The 15593-nt window shown below is 40.8% G+C and overlaps 1 protein-coding gene across 3 annotated transcripts in view; it reads right to left on the minus strand.

Moving 5' to 3' along the window:
• Positions 1-15593, minus strand: part of otogl (otogelin-like) — a 39789-nt gene that overhangs the window by 15557 nt on the left and 8639 nt on the right. For 2 of the 3 annotated variants that reach the window (XM_057348562.1, XM_057348561.1), the window contains exons 15-37: positions 15429-15574; positions 15222-15348; positions 14266-14443; positions 14038-14162; positions 13674-13883; positions 12092-12257; positions 11933-12007; positions 11791-11840; positions 10188-10362; positions 9983-10090; positions 9618-9756; positions 8298-8432; positions 8015-8161; positions 7789-7908; positions 5948-6064; positions 5484-5640; positions 4859-4885; positions 4586-4759; positions 4091-4369; positions 3084-3201; positions 2726-2805; positions 1992-2632; positions 26-203 (exon numbers count right to left, since the gene is read on the minus strand). In XM_057348562.1, the coding sequence (XP_057204545.1) occupies positions 26-203; positions 1992-2632; positions 2726-2805; positions 3084-3201; positions 4091-4369; positions 4586-4759; positions 4859-4885; positions 5484-5640; positions 5948-6064; positions 7789-7908; positions 8015-8161; positions 8298-8432; positions 9618-9756; positions 9983-10090; positions 10188-10362; positions 11791-11840; positions 11933-12007; positions 12092-12257; positions 13674-13883; positions 14038-14162; positions 14266-14443; positions 15222-15348; positions 15429-15574 (3672 nt within the window). The remainder of the gene's footprint in view (positions 1-25; positions 204-1991; positions 2633-2725; positions 2806-3083; positions 3202-4090; positions 4370-4585; positions 4760-4858; positions 4886-5483; positions 5641-5947; positions 6065-7788; positions 7909-8014; positions 8162-8297; positions 8433-9617; positions 9757-9982; positions 10091-10187; positions 10363-11790; positions 11841-11932; positions 12008-12091; positions 12258-13673; positions 13884-14037; positions 14163-14265; positions 14444-15221; positions 15349-15428; positions 15575-15593) is intronic. The other variant, XM_057348563.1, reaches the window with a different exon arrangement.

Raw genomic sequence — 15593 nt, forward strand, 5'->3', positions numbered from 1 at the left:
TTTGTGACGTGTGTGTGGTTCTTACACGGGCACTGCCAGAGCGGACAGCAGGGGTCCGTGTTGGTCTGGATGGGTGTGCCCAGCAGGTTACACTGGGGTTGGCTGATGTTGTATCTGCAGTGTTGAGAGGAATTGTGCAGCATCAGCTGTGCGTTAAAGCAGATGTACTCGCTGCACTCGTCCACACGCAACGAATATGGAGGCTGTGAGAGAAAACATGATGGAACCAGAAACCGTCATGACATCATCCGTGATGCACATTCTGATGGACGCTTGATGGATGTGTTCATCTACCACCTTTGAATGATATCAATTGATGCCTGTGGTCTGTTACTGGCCAGTACAACAAATAAACCAAATTTTTACTGAACCACACCTGAACACATGACGCTCATCTCCAAACATCAACATCCTGGCAAGAGGACAGGAATGACTTAAAATAAGGAGTTACAGTATGTGTGATTGACAGATAGAGGAGTTTATGAATTGATGATTTATTTTTGGGGTGTGTTTGAGTACACGTGTGTCAGAGATATCCAGGTCAGGGAGGAGAACTGATAGACAACAGGTCATCACTCATATCTTGTAGAAGTTAAATCAACAGTTACTGCGAGGCAAAACACATTCTTCTTGGAAAGAACACACACTAAGCATCCAGTAGGAGTTGTGAGGAATTGAACTATTCCACCTCATTCCGGTTCCTTCATATTAGCTCATTTTATTTATTTTAATTCTGTAAATTCCCAATAATATAGGAGTGGTTCACCCCAAAATGATTCTGTCATCATTTACTCACCCTCTTGACATTTCAAACCGGTATGGCTTTCTTTCTCCTGCAGAAGATATTTTGAAGAACGTTGGTAACACAAAACTGTTGGTCCCCATTGACTTGCATTGGTTTTGTGCTCATACAATAGATGTGAATGGGGACCATCGGTTTTTGGTTCCCAGCATTCTTCAAAATATCTTCTGGTTTTGTGCTCATACAATAGATGTGAATGGGGACCATCGGTTTTTGGTTCCCAGCATTCTTCAAAATATCTTCTGGTTTTGTGCTCATACAATAGATGTGAATGGGGACCATCGGTTTTTGGTTCCCAGCATTCTTCAAAATATCTTCTGGTTTTGTGCTCATACAATAGATGTGAATGGGGACCATCGGTTTTTGGTTCCCAGCATTCTTCAAAATATCTTCTGGTTTTGTGCTCATACAATAGATGTGAATGGGGACCATCGGTTTTTGGTTCCCAGCATTCTTCAAAATATCTTCTGGTTTTGTGCTCATACAATAGATGTGAATGGGGACCATCGGTTTTTGGTTCCCAGCATTCTTCAAAATATCTTCTGGTTTTGTGCTCATACAATAGATGTGAATGGGGACCATCGGTTTTTGGTTCCCAGCATTCTTCAAAATATCTTCTGGTTTTGTGCTCATACAATAGATGTGAATGGGGACCATCGGTTTTTGGTTCCCAGCATTCTTCAAAATATCTTCTGGTTTTGTGCTCATACAATAGATGTGAATGGGGACCATCGGTTTTTGGTTCCCAGCATTCTTCAAAATATCTTCTGGTTTTGTGCTCATACAATAGATGTGAATGGGGACCATCGGTTTTTGGTTCCCAGCATTCTTCAAAATATCTTCTGGTTTTGTGCTCATACAATAGATGTGAATGGGAACCATCGGTTTTTGGTTCCCAGCATTCTTCAAAATATCTTCTGGTTTTGTGCTCATACAATAGATGTGAATGGGGACCATCGGTTTTTGGTTCCCAGCATTCTTCAAAATATCTTCTGGTTTTGTGCTCATACAGTAGATGTGAATGGGAACCATCGATTTTTGGTTCCCAGCATTCTTCAAAATATCTTCTATCGCGTTTTGCTGAAGAACGAAAGCCGTACAGGTTTGAAATGACAAGAAGGTGAGTAAATGGTGACAGAATTTTCATTTTGGGGTGAACTACTCCTTTAACACACAAGCACTCTCTCACCGTGCAGGGTCCTGTGGGTAGTACGAATGGAGGAAGACCCGTCGTTATTCTGGCCGTTTCTGGAGAAGTTGACGGAATCGGTTCGGAGGTTGTTGATGGTGCTTCTCTTGTTGTCGTGGAGACGGATGTTGTCTCTGTGGTGATGGTTGTCGAGGTCGGTTCGGTCGTGGTCTCGGTTGTAATGACAATGGTGGTTGTAAAAGGAACGATGGTAGTCGGAGGGGTCGTCTCTGGTTTTGTGGTCAGTACCTCCGTGGTTGAAGTGGTGACAATCGGAGTTGTAGGTGCTGCAGTGGGCGCGGTGGTTACGGTGGTGGGCGGGGCTGTAGTGATCACAGGCGGTTCTGTGGTTGTTGGAGAGGGAGTCGTGGGAGTTTCAGTGGGTGTGGTTGTAGCCAGCGTGGGTGTTTTTGGTGGTAATGTGGATGTGGTTGGACTGACAATCAAATCCGTCTCTAAAGGTGTAGTCATGACTGTAGTACTGGCCGTGGTGCTCGGAGCGGTACTGGGTGTTTCTGTTGTGGTGGAAGGGGTTGTTGTGGTTGTAGTCGTAGGTGCGGAAGTGGAAGTGGGTGCCGCTGTGGTTCCGTTCGCTCGGGTCACATAAGTGTACGGTGTCGGTGTTGGAGACAAAATCACACCTGCGGAAACAAACATTTCAGAGCCAGCACATTTGCTAAGATGAATCTGACCATGTGAATTCATGATGGCAAGGAAGATGGCATCAGACGTACAGTCTTCTTGGTAGACACATCGTCTGGTCACCTCATCCAGCAGCATCGGCTTGGGACAGCGTGGAAAACATCCTTCAACCCTACATGCACAACACACACACACACACACACACACACACACACACACACACACACACACACACACACACCAAAACAAATCACCTTCACAATATAGGGCTGTTGATACATGGTTTCTAAACTGTTCAGATTATTGTTTTAGTGCTTTTGTTAGTGTGTCCTAGGTGGTTGCTTACAGACCTACAGTAAGTCAAAAGAGCCTAGCCACAAGTTTCTAGATATTCTGATGTCGAGATGTGGTTATGTGTATTATGATTTATATAAACATGTGTAATCTTACGGAGGTAAGAACTGGCAGCGTGTGGCATCAGGGTCATTGCATGTTTTTACACATGGACTGGCACACGCGTGATATTTCCACTCACACATCAAGCGGTAGGGAATGACAAAGCTGCTCTCTAAAATGCACAAAAACACACACACACAGTATATTTTAGAAACATAAAAGAATGAGGTATTTGTGAGGTATGGTATTTTTTATTTATTTATTTACATTCCCGTGAACCGGAAGTTGCGATCGTTTTTACGTCTGTATTGTGATTCTGACGCATTTCCGAGTGAAACGGAATTTCGAATGAGAAAAAACTGTGGGCGTGGCTTGTTTTTTCACTGCGAATTGATGGGATGTATGAAAACATCTGAGCTGGCAGCAGACTGACAGTTGAAGGGGCGGAGTTAATGGATACTCCGCCCAAGCCGTCTGACTTACGTCATTTGAGATGGATAGTCACTAGAGGGCGGAAGTGCATTCTTTAGATTTTAACTGAAGATTATGAGGGCTTATGAATTTTAAAAAAGAATGACCCACGTTGGTACGCTATTTACAATAAACGCAGCAATATTGCAGGAAAAAATAGGAATTGTCATTTTTAGTTTCACTGGGACTTTAAAATAAAAAATAAACTAAATAAAAAGTATAGTATGTTATTTTTTATAGTAGTAGTAAATGAACTAATTCGTATTTCTGTGTTGATTTCCAGTACATACAGTATATATAAAAAATATCAAATCAAGGTTATATTAAGTCTTGTTTTCTGAAAAAAAAATTTGTATGCTTAAATCATTAAAAACTATCTGCCAATAGGCTAAGAAAAATAAACTTGAACTAAGTGCTGAATAAGCATATACATTTTATTCTTTTCAGAAAACACGACTTAATATTTCATGTTGCGTCTCAAGTAAATGTATCTTGATTCAAGAATGTTCAGATATCTGTGCAGGAAATACATATTTTTGCAGTGTATGATATGAGAAATGATGCAAGTATTTACTTGCACGAAATCTTACCCTCAACGATGAAACTGCTGCTGATTTTGAAGGTATTTGTGTGGTCGTAGTTCTGAGCTCGTGCTTGTGCGCGTGTGATGGTGAGGAAGACGCCCTTCTGACTGTGTAACTCGAAGGAGGATCGTCCAGGTACCCACAATCCCTGGTGGTGTATGAAGGTGGCCCGTCGTCTGAACTCTTCCCCGGGCTGCCAGTGCTCCAATCGTAATGCACGGTTGCCGGTGACACACAGGAAGTAATTGGGCCTCTCTGCCGACTCCAGTGAGACAACAGGAAGTCCTAAACACACAACAAAATATCAAACGCATGACAATATTTGACAAATCATTTTTCAGTCCTCAGTGAAAACGAAATGTGATGCAGAGCATATGCGAGCAAAATGCGTCATTTTCGTCTACAAATGGTTTTGTATTTCTGTTTCATTTTTGTTTTGTCTGAATTGTTTTAGTTTTTGGTTCTTGTGAACAGGGTTTCCGTGTATTTGCGTGTGCTCACGGGACGCTCGGTCCTTATATAATCCAGTAGTGATCATGAAGTGGAAGATAGTGCTGGGCTGAGCGCTGGTCCTCAAGAGAGGAAACACTTCACCACTGCTCACGTTTGCCCCAAACACACACGCCGACTCATTCTGCTCTGTATTGGACAGAGTAAATGGACCCTCTCCCAACTCTAAAAACACAAACAAAGACACAAATACACATATAAATAAATGCATAGAGCAAGAACGTCTGCTTGGAGTACAACATAAGAAGAATAAAGGATTTCTACCTTGGTTGTAGTATTCACAATCATATGCTGTCGAAGAAAAAACAGACAGTATGAAACAGCATTTACAACACATTCAACTTATGAAATGTGTGAAACAGAATATTCTTTGGGAAGTTTAATGTATTGGCTGTAATATCGGCCTTTTTCAAATATATCAGAAGATTTGTGTGCTTTAAGAAAACCACTGTTTGTTGTATTATTGACAATACACACATCCCTACAAGATTAGATTTGATCAGATTTATTTTCATCATGGTGGTACAAGACAATTGAAATGTTCATCTAAAAATAACAATAATACAAAATAAACATAGGTATTTACCCTCATGTCATATAAATATTAAGTATCTATTTCTGTGTGGCACAAAAGAAGATGTTTTGAGAAATGGAAGCCAATGGAGGCCAGTGTTGTTTGATGATCAACGTTCATTAAAATATCTTCTTTTGTGTTGCGCAGAAGAAAGAAAGTCAAACAGGTTTGGAATGACACGAGGATAAGAACATGATGACAGAATTTTCAATTCTAGGTGAACTGTCCCTTTAAAGTGTGTTGACCTAACATAACAGACAGTAGAAGTGGGTCAAAAGGTCATGAGGCTCATGGCGCGCGTGTGCTTGTACTCACGGCATACAGTGGGGGATCTCCAGCTCACTGTCACGCCGTGTTGACAGCACTTGTGTGCGTACGCTGCGATGCTGGTGCACAGACACTCGCAATCCCCCCCGCGGTTACAGTTGCAGGTGTCCGTCAGGCAGTTCTTATAGAACCAGGTCACATCCACCTGGGGGTCCACAGGGGGATTTAGTTACACAATGAGCACAGAACAATAAAGGATTAGAGAATACTGGATATCTGCACCAATTCATCTGCCACAACATACAAATGGTTGCATAACACACACACGAACACTTGATGCTGGTATGTGGCTTATTGAACTTATACAGCCCCCTAGTGGCCAACTGGATAAAATCTGAAAGCCTCTATCTGTGAGTTCATCAGGACAGCGTGTTTGTGTGTGGTTGTGGGTAAGATGCGCCCTTTTTAACTGCATGCCAAGTGTGTCGTTAAAGGCCGGAGGAGATGCTCACCACATTGTGACACGGAGCAAAGACATCACTGTACAGGAGACCACACTCGCGCTTAGCGTACGGCTGCCGGCTGAGGTCTCCTTCACATGGCCTGCGTACTACATAATCACTCTCACACTACACACATACATCTTGATTATTTCATATATTCTTTTATTTTATATAGTGGCTTAATGTCTCGTTTATTTACTCATACACTGCAAAGAATTGTTCATTGTTATTTTTGTCTTGATTTGAGATTTTTTTATATTTGTTCTCGAAAACAAGATTTACTTGATAAGCACACTGCAAAAAATGATTTTTATGATGATAAGTATTTTGGTCTTGTTTTCAAAGACTTAGTCAAAGTCTTACCTTAAGCCAGGACTATGTCTTAGTTAAATTAGGATATTTAAGTCGCTTTTAATAAAATGCCAATGGCAATGACATATTTGAAGATATGTCAGGGCAATTTAATTTCAGTTCAGCTCAAATGATCATTTTAGTCTGGGACTAGTCTTGAACCTTGTCTGTGAAACCGGGCATGAATATCTTAGGTCATTGTGCACTACATTGAATTTCTTAGTATTTTTGTCTGTCTTCAGTACAAACAAGTAAATATTCTTAAATCAAGATACATTTACTGACAAGAAAAATGACATAAGAATGCTTGTTTCTGAAAATATAATTGAAATTCTTGCTTAAAACTAACAATGCATCTGCCAGTGGGGTAAAAAAACGTATAAAAAAACATCAAGTTCAAACTTTATTAAATAATTCAAGTTTTTGGCAGATATTTTTGCTTAGCATAAACTCACTTACTATTAATATTTTTTCAAGACTCAGTCTCTTATGTCATGTGTCTTAATTAATCAATTGTCTTAAAGTTTGTTTAGCTTGGCACTAGAGACCAGAGTTCTCGCTGATAAACATTATATTACTATTGCTATATTACTTTTTCTATTACATCACAGATCATAAAGGCATTTGTTTTCAATACGATTTATGTAAGACTTAAAATACATTTTTATTCATAAAGTTTAGTAAGGTTAGGGGTAGGTGTAGGGCTTAAATATCTCAATAAGTTGCCATCATTTGAATAATTTGTATAAATATAATGATTTACACTGTTATTATTGCATAATGTTTAATGCACAACAATACTGAGGTGCAAATAGTAACGTTATCTGCCACTATTTATATGTACCAATAGCATCTAACTACTATTTCTACTTAATCCAAAGAAAATACAGCTATTCTCGGTTTGTGTTAGTAGCATAACGCTAAGAAATGCTGCTTAACAGAACCTACTGCTAATTAAACTTAGAATAAAGAGCATCTGTTACTATTTTCACTTAGTGCAAATAGCCGCTGCCAATTTTTAAACATTTGTACAGGAAACAAGACAAGAAATGAATACAACAATACTAATAAAATTGAGTTTATGGTTGCCAACGAGGTAAGAAAACCAAGTTAATATATCTTGAATTATGCCTCTTTAGATATTTGTACTGGGAAACAAGAAAAAAATACTAAGAAATTCAATGAAGTGCAAAAAGATATTAAGTCTTGTTTTCTGAAAGATTTTAGTTTTTGCTTAAAAACTGCAAAAGAAAAACATTGCCAAAGGGGTAGGGGAAAAACTTAAATTACCTAGTTTATTTCTCTTCCCTCTTTTTTTTTCAGAAATCAAGACTTGATATCTTAATATCCTTAAGGAAATGGATCTTGAATTATGCCTCTTTGGATATTTGTACTGGGAAACAAAACAAAAAGACGATAAATAATTCTTACAATAGTAAATAAGAACTTTGTTTTTGCAGTGCATCTATTTTTCACTCTTCCTGAGACAGATGTCTTACCTGCCCGACAGCCCAGCTGTCTCCAAACGCCTGTGCGTTACTGACCTCCATGTGTCCCGCTGTGGTCATGTCATTCACTGTCACCATGTCAAAGTTCCCACACAGACCACTCAACTGACCCTACAATCAAAACATATATTCTCCGATAAAATATCTCTGCATGTTGTGAATCTGTCCTGTTGTGTTTCTAAGAGTGACTGTACGTTCAGACACAATGACTTCTAACCTTCCATTGCGGTCCAGCACGGATATGAACGGTTGTCTTGCGGTCCCACAAAACAGTCAAATCCTGGACGGGGAAGTGGACCACTGTGTAGTATCCCGCACCCCATAGCTGAAACTCGAATCCTCTCCCGACCACAGTAGATGAGCTCTAGAGTCAAAAGCACACAGATAACATACAGACGACAAGATCCTGAAGACAACCTACCCGAAGGTTAGAAGGTTTCTTCAATCAGACAGAAAATCCCTTGAATTTAGTTTGTGTGCGTGCTCTTCATTCTACTCACAGGTTTACCAGAGTTATCACTGAAGTAGATTTTGGTGAGTCCAACATAGATAAGCAAGTACTTCATACAGACAATCCCACTTTCATAGCAGTCTCTATTTTGAGCCATGATGGAGACCTCCGTCTCGCCGACACTCTAGATTCAGATTGAACACAATGAAATTCATTTCTCTGCCATTAAGACACAAAATAAGTCATTTGAACAAACAGAAAAAGCCCCTCGTTTAAATAATCAATGCATAGGTTAACACTAAGCATAGGCATATCATGTTATATGTAACTAAACCCAGTGTGTCGTTGTAAGTCTCTGTCTGTGTGTGTGTGGATGCTTAAGGTACAGAAGAATAGACTTTGGTGTCTCCTAAAGGCCAGTGGTTCTCTAAGGAGCCTAGTGATCCACCCAGGGGACAGACCTTTCCTATCACCACAAAAAAAGAAATGCCTTCAGACACACACACACAGGCATCATTTAGGGCAGAAGCAGGTAACATTGCGTAGGCTGATGGGGAACAGATTGCTCTTTGTTACGTGCGGCACTTTGCTCAGTTCCTGTGCTGGGACTGACATTAACTCTGGCTCCATTACCACAGTCGTGGTCGAATTAAAACTCCCCTCCGATTTTCCCAAGATTACAGGCGGTTGAAGCAGATCTCTTTCCTTGCCACTCTATCCGTCCTCGCTGAAGTCCACAAAGTGTAGAAGCACACACATGCACACATGCGCCGTAAAAATGTCGGTGTTTTGTAGGTGTGACGCTTGTGAAACACTCTCTTTGTTATGTGACGTTGGTAAGCGGCTTTGCATGGTTGTAAGATTTGCACACAGGGCTAGTTGTCATCACCGCTCTCCGTAAGTTGTAACAACAAAACTTAAACTCTGATGAGAAAAGCACTGTGGGGGCGTTCCATAAGAATCAATATCAGATGGTAATAAAATGATGGCCAGCTAAAAAATGTGTTCCAAGAACGTTGTGCCGACATTCTCATAAGGTTATAAAAACGTTTTTAATGACTGTTTTTAAACATTCCACTACAATGTAAGAATAACGTTAAAAACCAATATTTTTAGAACATTCAGCAATGACATATTATAATGATAAAATGGTCTTTAAACGTAACGGCAAGAATGTTTTTGAGAACTTTGAGAGAACGTTTAGATAATGTTCTGAGAATATTTTCTGTAAGCAAGTACCAGTGATTAGCATATTAATAAAAAATGGCAATAATATAAAAATGATTTACAGTATTAGCCCGTCATTAAATATAAAACAATTTTTGACATCTTTCTGTAGGTTTTCCCACATTCACACATGTGAAAGTACCTTCACAAGAGAGACTTGGCAGTCGCTGACGTAGTCATATTCCAGACCGTCAAATGTATGGTAATGACGGTCGCTGTATATGGTACACACCGCTGGACATGGAGAATATGTGCAGTTAAAAAATCCACGATGACACACGCTGGAGAGAGAGACCACATATCAGCCATTCCTCTTATATATGCTGTACATACAGTACTACCGCCCCCAAAAAAACAAAAAAACATATGACTTGAGCTTTTCTTAATACTAATAAGTGCCAAGCATACAAGGCAAAGCTTTCAATAGTTTAAAATGTATCCCAGAATGCACCTACATTTAACTGGTAGTATACGTATATGAAGCTACGCATGATAGTACACACTGACCAGCGATAGCACGGGGTGTCCACTGTCTCTCCGGGCAGATACTCTAGACCGAGCCATGCACAGGGGCAGTTCTCTGGGTAATAGCACTCGCCATTATGAGCCACTAGCCTGCACCGAAAAACACCGTATAAGATTACATCCTCTGGTGTCAATAGACACGCACGCTTCGCAAGACATTTGTTCTTGTGAATACGAATGCAAGTACCCTGCAGGACATCCACATCCTGGTACACACGGGGTCATGGGAGGGCAGGTCAGGTTCAGCATCAGGTTACGACAGGTGAGCTCACAGGCCACGCCCACACCTGAAGGTCCGAGTCCGCCGTGACCCCTGCAGCTGAAGAAGACTTTACCATTGGGACAATCTCCTCTCTCGGGCTCTAAATAAAGATGAGATGGATGAGCAGAGAGAAAAATAGACAAAGAATAGTAGAGGAAACCTAATTTGACATTTTCTAAATAAAAAAGTGAGTGATGCTGGCTAGGGATGTTTTGTAGGTGGCTTTGCAGAATACGAAAGAAGATATTTTAAAAAAGCGTTGGTACCCAATCAACATTTGTCCCTATTGACTTCTATATTATAGACATAAACCACCAAGACATTTCTTAGAATATCTTCTTTTGTCGAACGACAACATGAATGAATAATGAATCAATAATACAATGTCCCTTTAAGGTTTTTTTTATCTCTACCCCTAGGTATGGGCAATTAGTGATGCTTGGTTTGGCAAGCAATAACTGAAAAGCTATTAAAGATTCTGAAGCACAGCCATATCTACAAAAAATGAAAACATAAGATGGAGAAAAGTCAAAAAGCTGAATTTACAGTGTACAGCCACCAGACTCTCTCTCTGTTACGGTCTTGGTCGGGTTGGGGTTTCATCTGCACGTGGGTTGTGTTGTTATTGTCGAGCACGTGGTGAGCCGCTGGCTGACTGCGTGCTCGGTGTCTGCGTATTTCACCCCGCCCTCGTGTCTCCTTAGGCTTTCCCGCACTGGTGATTTTCCACTCCACACCTACACGCCTGCTGTCACGTTACTCATTAAGCACTCGTTCCCGTAATTACTCCACACCTGCCAACCCTTTCCATCTCGTTATTTTCCCCCCTTATATTCTCTCAGTGTATCTTGTCTGTTGTCTGATCGTTGCTTGTAGTAGCTTTTGGTTTCAGACTGCCCCAGACGTAGCTGCGGCTCGTCTGTAGAAGTTCTTTTCCTTAGTCGTGTCACAGTCTTGGTTTTCTTCTCGCCTGGTCAAGTTAAGTCTTCCTCTCTCCTGTTGTCTTGTTTTTTGTCCCGTGTCCCGGCAGCTCTCACTGGAATACTCTACCTCTACCCACGGCGGGCTGCTCTCCGCAGACGGAGTTCTGAATCTTCTTCTGGTCGTCTTCATCCGCCTGGTTCTCAGCGCGGGTCCCGGGTCGAGTGTGGTCCCAAGATACTTCTCTCCCAGCCACAGTGTCGGGGACCTGTCCTCAGCCCGAGTCGCCGCGGTCGTCCTATTGGGGACACAAGTTCTTACCACCGCGGACAGCACGTCCGCGGTTGGGATTGTTATTCACCTTTTGTTGCCGGTTGTCAAATAAACTACTTCGGATTCTCACCGCATCTGGGTTGCCTTGTTTTTCTGTCATGACACTCTCTCTCTCTCTCTCTCTCTCTCTGTGTGTATCTGGGGTAAAATCTTTCTAGCATTCACTCGCCTCAAAGCTCTGCCTCTGAGGAATGAACGCTTAACCCTACAAGACATTCTTCCAAAGGACGGCAGAGGTGAAAGAGAATGAAGTGTAAGATAAAGTAAAGTTTACCTCCCAGTCCCTCCTCTGGCACACACTCCATACGGCCGTTTCTACAGAGACTGAGCACACAGCACTATATTACTCCACACAGACAATAATGTCATTAAATAAACATTTGTATATTCATTTGATTCTGAAAAGACGCATTTACCATGGCCCAGAAGAACTGAAGGAAACATCTCCTGGCTGAAACACTGAACCCATGAAAAAACAGTGACACTGGGAACTAACGAAACCAAAAAAACATGTCATTTTACATGACTGGAATGTGAACAAATGATGTAAACAGCACTGGTGTATTCAGACGTACAGTAACACACAGCGCTGTCGAGCGTGATCGTAGAACGTTCCCTCGGTACAGCTGCATCCTTCAGCACAATCTCCATCACACACTTCAGCACTGCTGATTGACTGACACGTCCTGCCGCATGCTGATGTGCATGGGTGATACAACATCCCCCCTAAACACACCATACCTACACACACACAAACGCACAAATAACTTACCATATATATATATATATATAGACAAACATATATTCAGACAGACAGACAGATATATATATATTTATAGATAAACAAACAGATATACAGACAGACAGACAGACATATATATATATATATATATATATTTATAGATAAACAAACAGATATACAGACAGACAGACAGATATATATATATATACTGTAAATATATACATATTTATAGATAGTATATTTATAGATATACAAACAGATATACAGACAGACATATATATATATATATTTATAGATAAACAAACAGATATACAGACAGACAGACAGATATATATATATATACTGTAAATATATATATATTTATAGATAGTATATTTATAGATATACAAACAGATATACAGACAGACAGACAGATATATATATATACTGTAAATATATATATATTTATAGATAGTATATTTATAGATATACAAACAGATATACAGACAGACAGACTGTCACAACTCTGCTTTATCTTGTCATGGATTTCTTGGTCTTGTGGCAGAGTCGTGGCAAAGCCTTATGTTTAGTGTGAGAAGCCATGGGGTGTTTACCTTTTTGACATTCCATGTGCTTTCTCGTGTCTTGTCATTGGCCCCGCCCCTCTCGTTTCATGTATTGCTTCCCTGCCGTGTCTAATGTTTCCCACCTGCCCTCGTTGATTACCCTTCATTTGTCTTCTCTTTAAAATGCCCTCATGTTTCATTGTCTTGTTGCTCGGTCATTGTATATGGTGCCGTTGGTTGCGTTCAGTGTTCTGATGTTCTCCTTATTGCCTGTTCCTGTTGTTGCTGTTTCGTCAGTCTAGTAAGTGTCCAGTTTAGTTTATGTCTAGTGTTGTTATCTCAGTTTAGTGTTAGTTAGTCTTCGTCCTGTTTATTATCCTTGTTCCTGTTTTTACCTCATTGTGGGTCTTTGTTTTGTGTATTGGGTTCTTCCTCACGCTTTCCTGACACAGACAGATATATATAGAGAGACAGACAGACATACAGTATATATAGACAGACAGGCAGGGAGATGGATATATACTGTAGATAGACAGACAGACATACTGTACAGACAGATACAAATAGATAGATATATAATGTAGATAGGCAGGCAGGGAGGGAGGGAGGGAGGGAGACAGGCAGGCAGACAGACAGGCAGGCAGGCAGGCAGGGAGAAAGATATTTAGACAGACAGACAGACAGACAGACAGACAGATAAGACAGATGGGAGGCTAGCTAGACGAGTAGATGAAAAGCAAGGTAGACAGATAAAGAGATGAGTGGAAAGGTGTATGGATAGATAGATGAATAAACATTTGAAATGATATAAGCAGATGTAAATAACCGGAAGACTGGACAGAAGAACAAATGTATGAATAAGTAACGCACCGCACTCAGAGACGTGTGCTCTGAAGTTGATCATGAAGTGGTGTTTGGCACAGATGTAGGCGTAGTGCGACAATGCTGTACAGAGGCATCGGCTGCCACATCTGCAGGCCTGATAGCGGCACTGCTGGTGATACACGCTCGGACTCACATAGGCGTGACACGGAGCAAACACTTCCTCCAACAGCACGTCACACCGCGCCGCATGAAACACTGAAACATACAACACAACCACATCATACAGTGATCCGGAAATCAATCAGATTGACTGCAAATGTCAAAAGATATTGTCATTGACTTCAACTGGATTGTTTTGGAGAACAGATTCTACTGTAATTAGTTATTAATATTAGGATTGCACATGTACCATTTTGCTGGTTCATTTCGCAGGGGTCGATTATGGGTATGTTGACGGGGCTCACACATGCTGAAGACACTTTCCAAGCATTGACGTGAAGCTGTGGAGTTCCTTCAATCATTCCAGCAGGTGAACTAAAGTGTAAACAACATACCAAAATCATATGTCAAAACTCACACTGAAATACTGAGAGGTAACTCTTTCTAAAAATTCAGAAATCTGTTTGGATGTTCTCACAGGAAGTCGTCGCGCAGGTTGCCGTTCAGAGTTCCACAGAGGCCGAGCGTCGAGCCCGTCCATGTGCTGTCCAGCTGCAGGTAGATCCGCCCACCCTGCCAGTCATACTGAAACCTCAGACCGAACACAGACCTCAGTCCCACAAACATAGACGTCAGTCTGCGTACATTCACCGTGTCTGACAAACAGAGACAAGCAAAACACATATAAACCTTACAAAAAATATTTAAGTTATATATTATGTTATGATATATAAGTATATCTGTAAGGGATAATCCACAGCTAGCCGTGCGTTAAAGGGTTTTAATGCACGATGTGGAGGCCAAGAACCACCCGCATACATCATTCAAAAGTACTGTATATAGCAGTAAACTTTTGAGTATATAAGGTACACTTTGAAGTGTACTCTCTGTAAAGTACTTACAGTAGTAGTTTTTGTACTGCAAGTATACTTGTAAGTTTTCTTTAAAGGGACAGTTCACCCAAAAATTATAATTCTGTCATCATGTATAATCTGTATATTCAGATGAACACAGAGAAAGATATTTGGAAGAATGCTTGTTACCAAACAGTTCTTGGCCACCATTGATGACCATAGTAGGACATTTTTCTTTATAAATGTCTTTGTTCTGTTGAACACAAAAGAAGATATTTTGAAGAATGTAGGAAAGCAAACAGTTCTGGGGCACTTTTGACTACCATTGTCATTTTTCCTACTATGGTAGTCAATGGTGGCCAAGAACTGTTTGGTTACAAGCATTCTTCCAAATATCTTTCTCTGTGTTCATCGGAACAAAGAAATTTATAAAGATTTGAAACAACTCGAGGGTGAGTAAATGATGACAGAATTTTCATTTTTGGCTGAACTGTCCTTAAGTGAACTAATTTTCACTCAAAGGGACAGTTCATAATGGCTCATAATGGATCACATTTTAATGTTTAAACTGATGTTTTACCATCCGAGTAGGGCAGATTGACAGTCATACTGGCCCCAATAATAACGTCACCCTCTCTGGTGAGAGTGACCTGTCTGGTGACGTCCTCATCCACCACCAGAGCCACTGAATGAATGCACGATTGATGCTGAGACAGACAGATGAGGCACTCCATCAAACTCACATTAAACATCTCTGATCTCACACACGCATGCACAGACCTCTTACCTCTCCACAGGCTGTATACTGTAACGTGACGGTAAACTTGGTGTTACTGCGGGATTTCACCAGCACGTACTGGCAAGAGCCTGTGTGCATGAAGATCCGGCCATCGAATGTGGTCATATAAGCGTCACCCATTACAGTACACGCCGCTAGGGGTTAAAACAAATT

Source organism: Triplophysa rosa, linkage group LG12 (assembly GCF_024868665.1).
Source record: "Triplophysa rosa linkage group LG12, Trosa_1v2, whole genome shotgun sequence".
NCBI lineage: Eukaryota > Metazoa > Chordata > Actinopteri > Cypriniformes > Nemacheilidae > Triplophysa > Triplophysa rosa.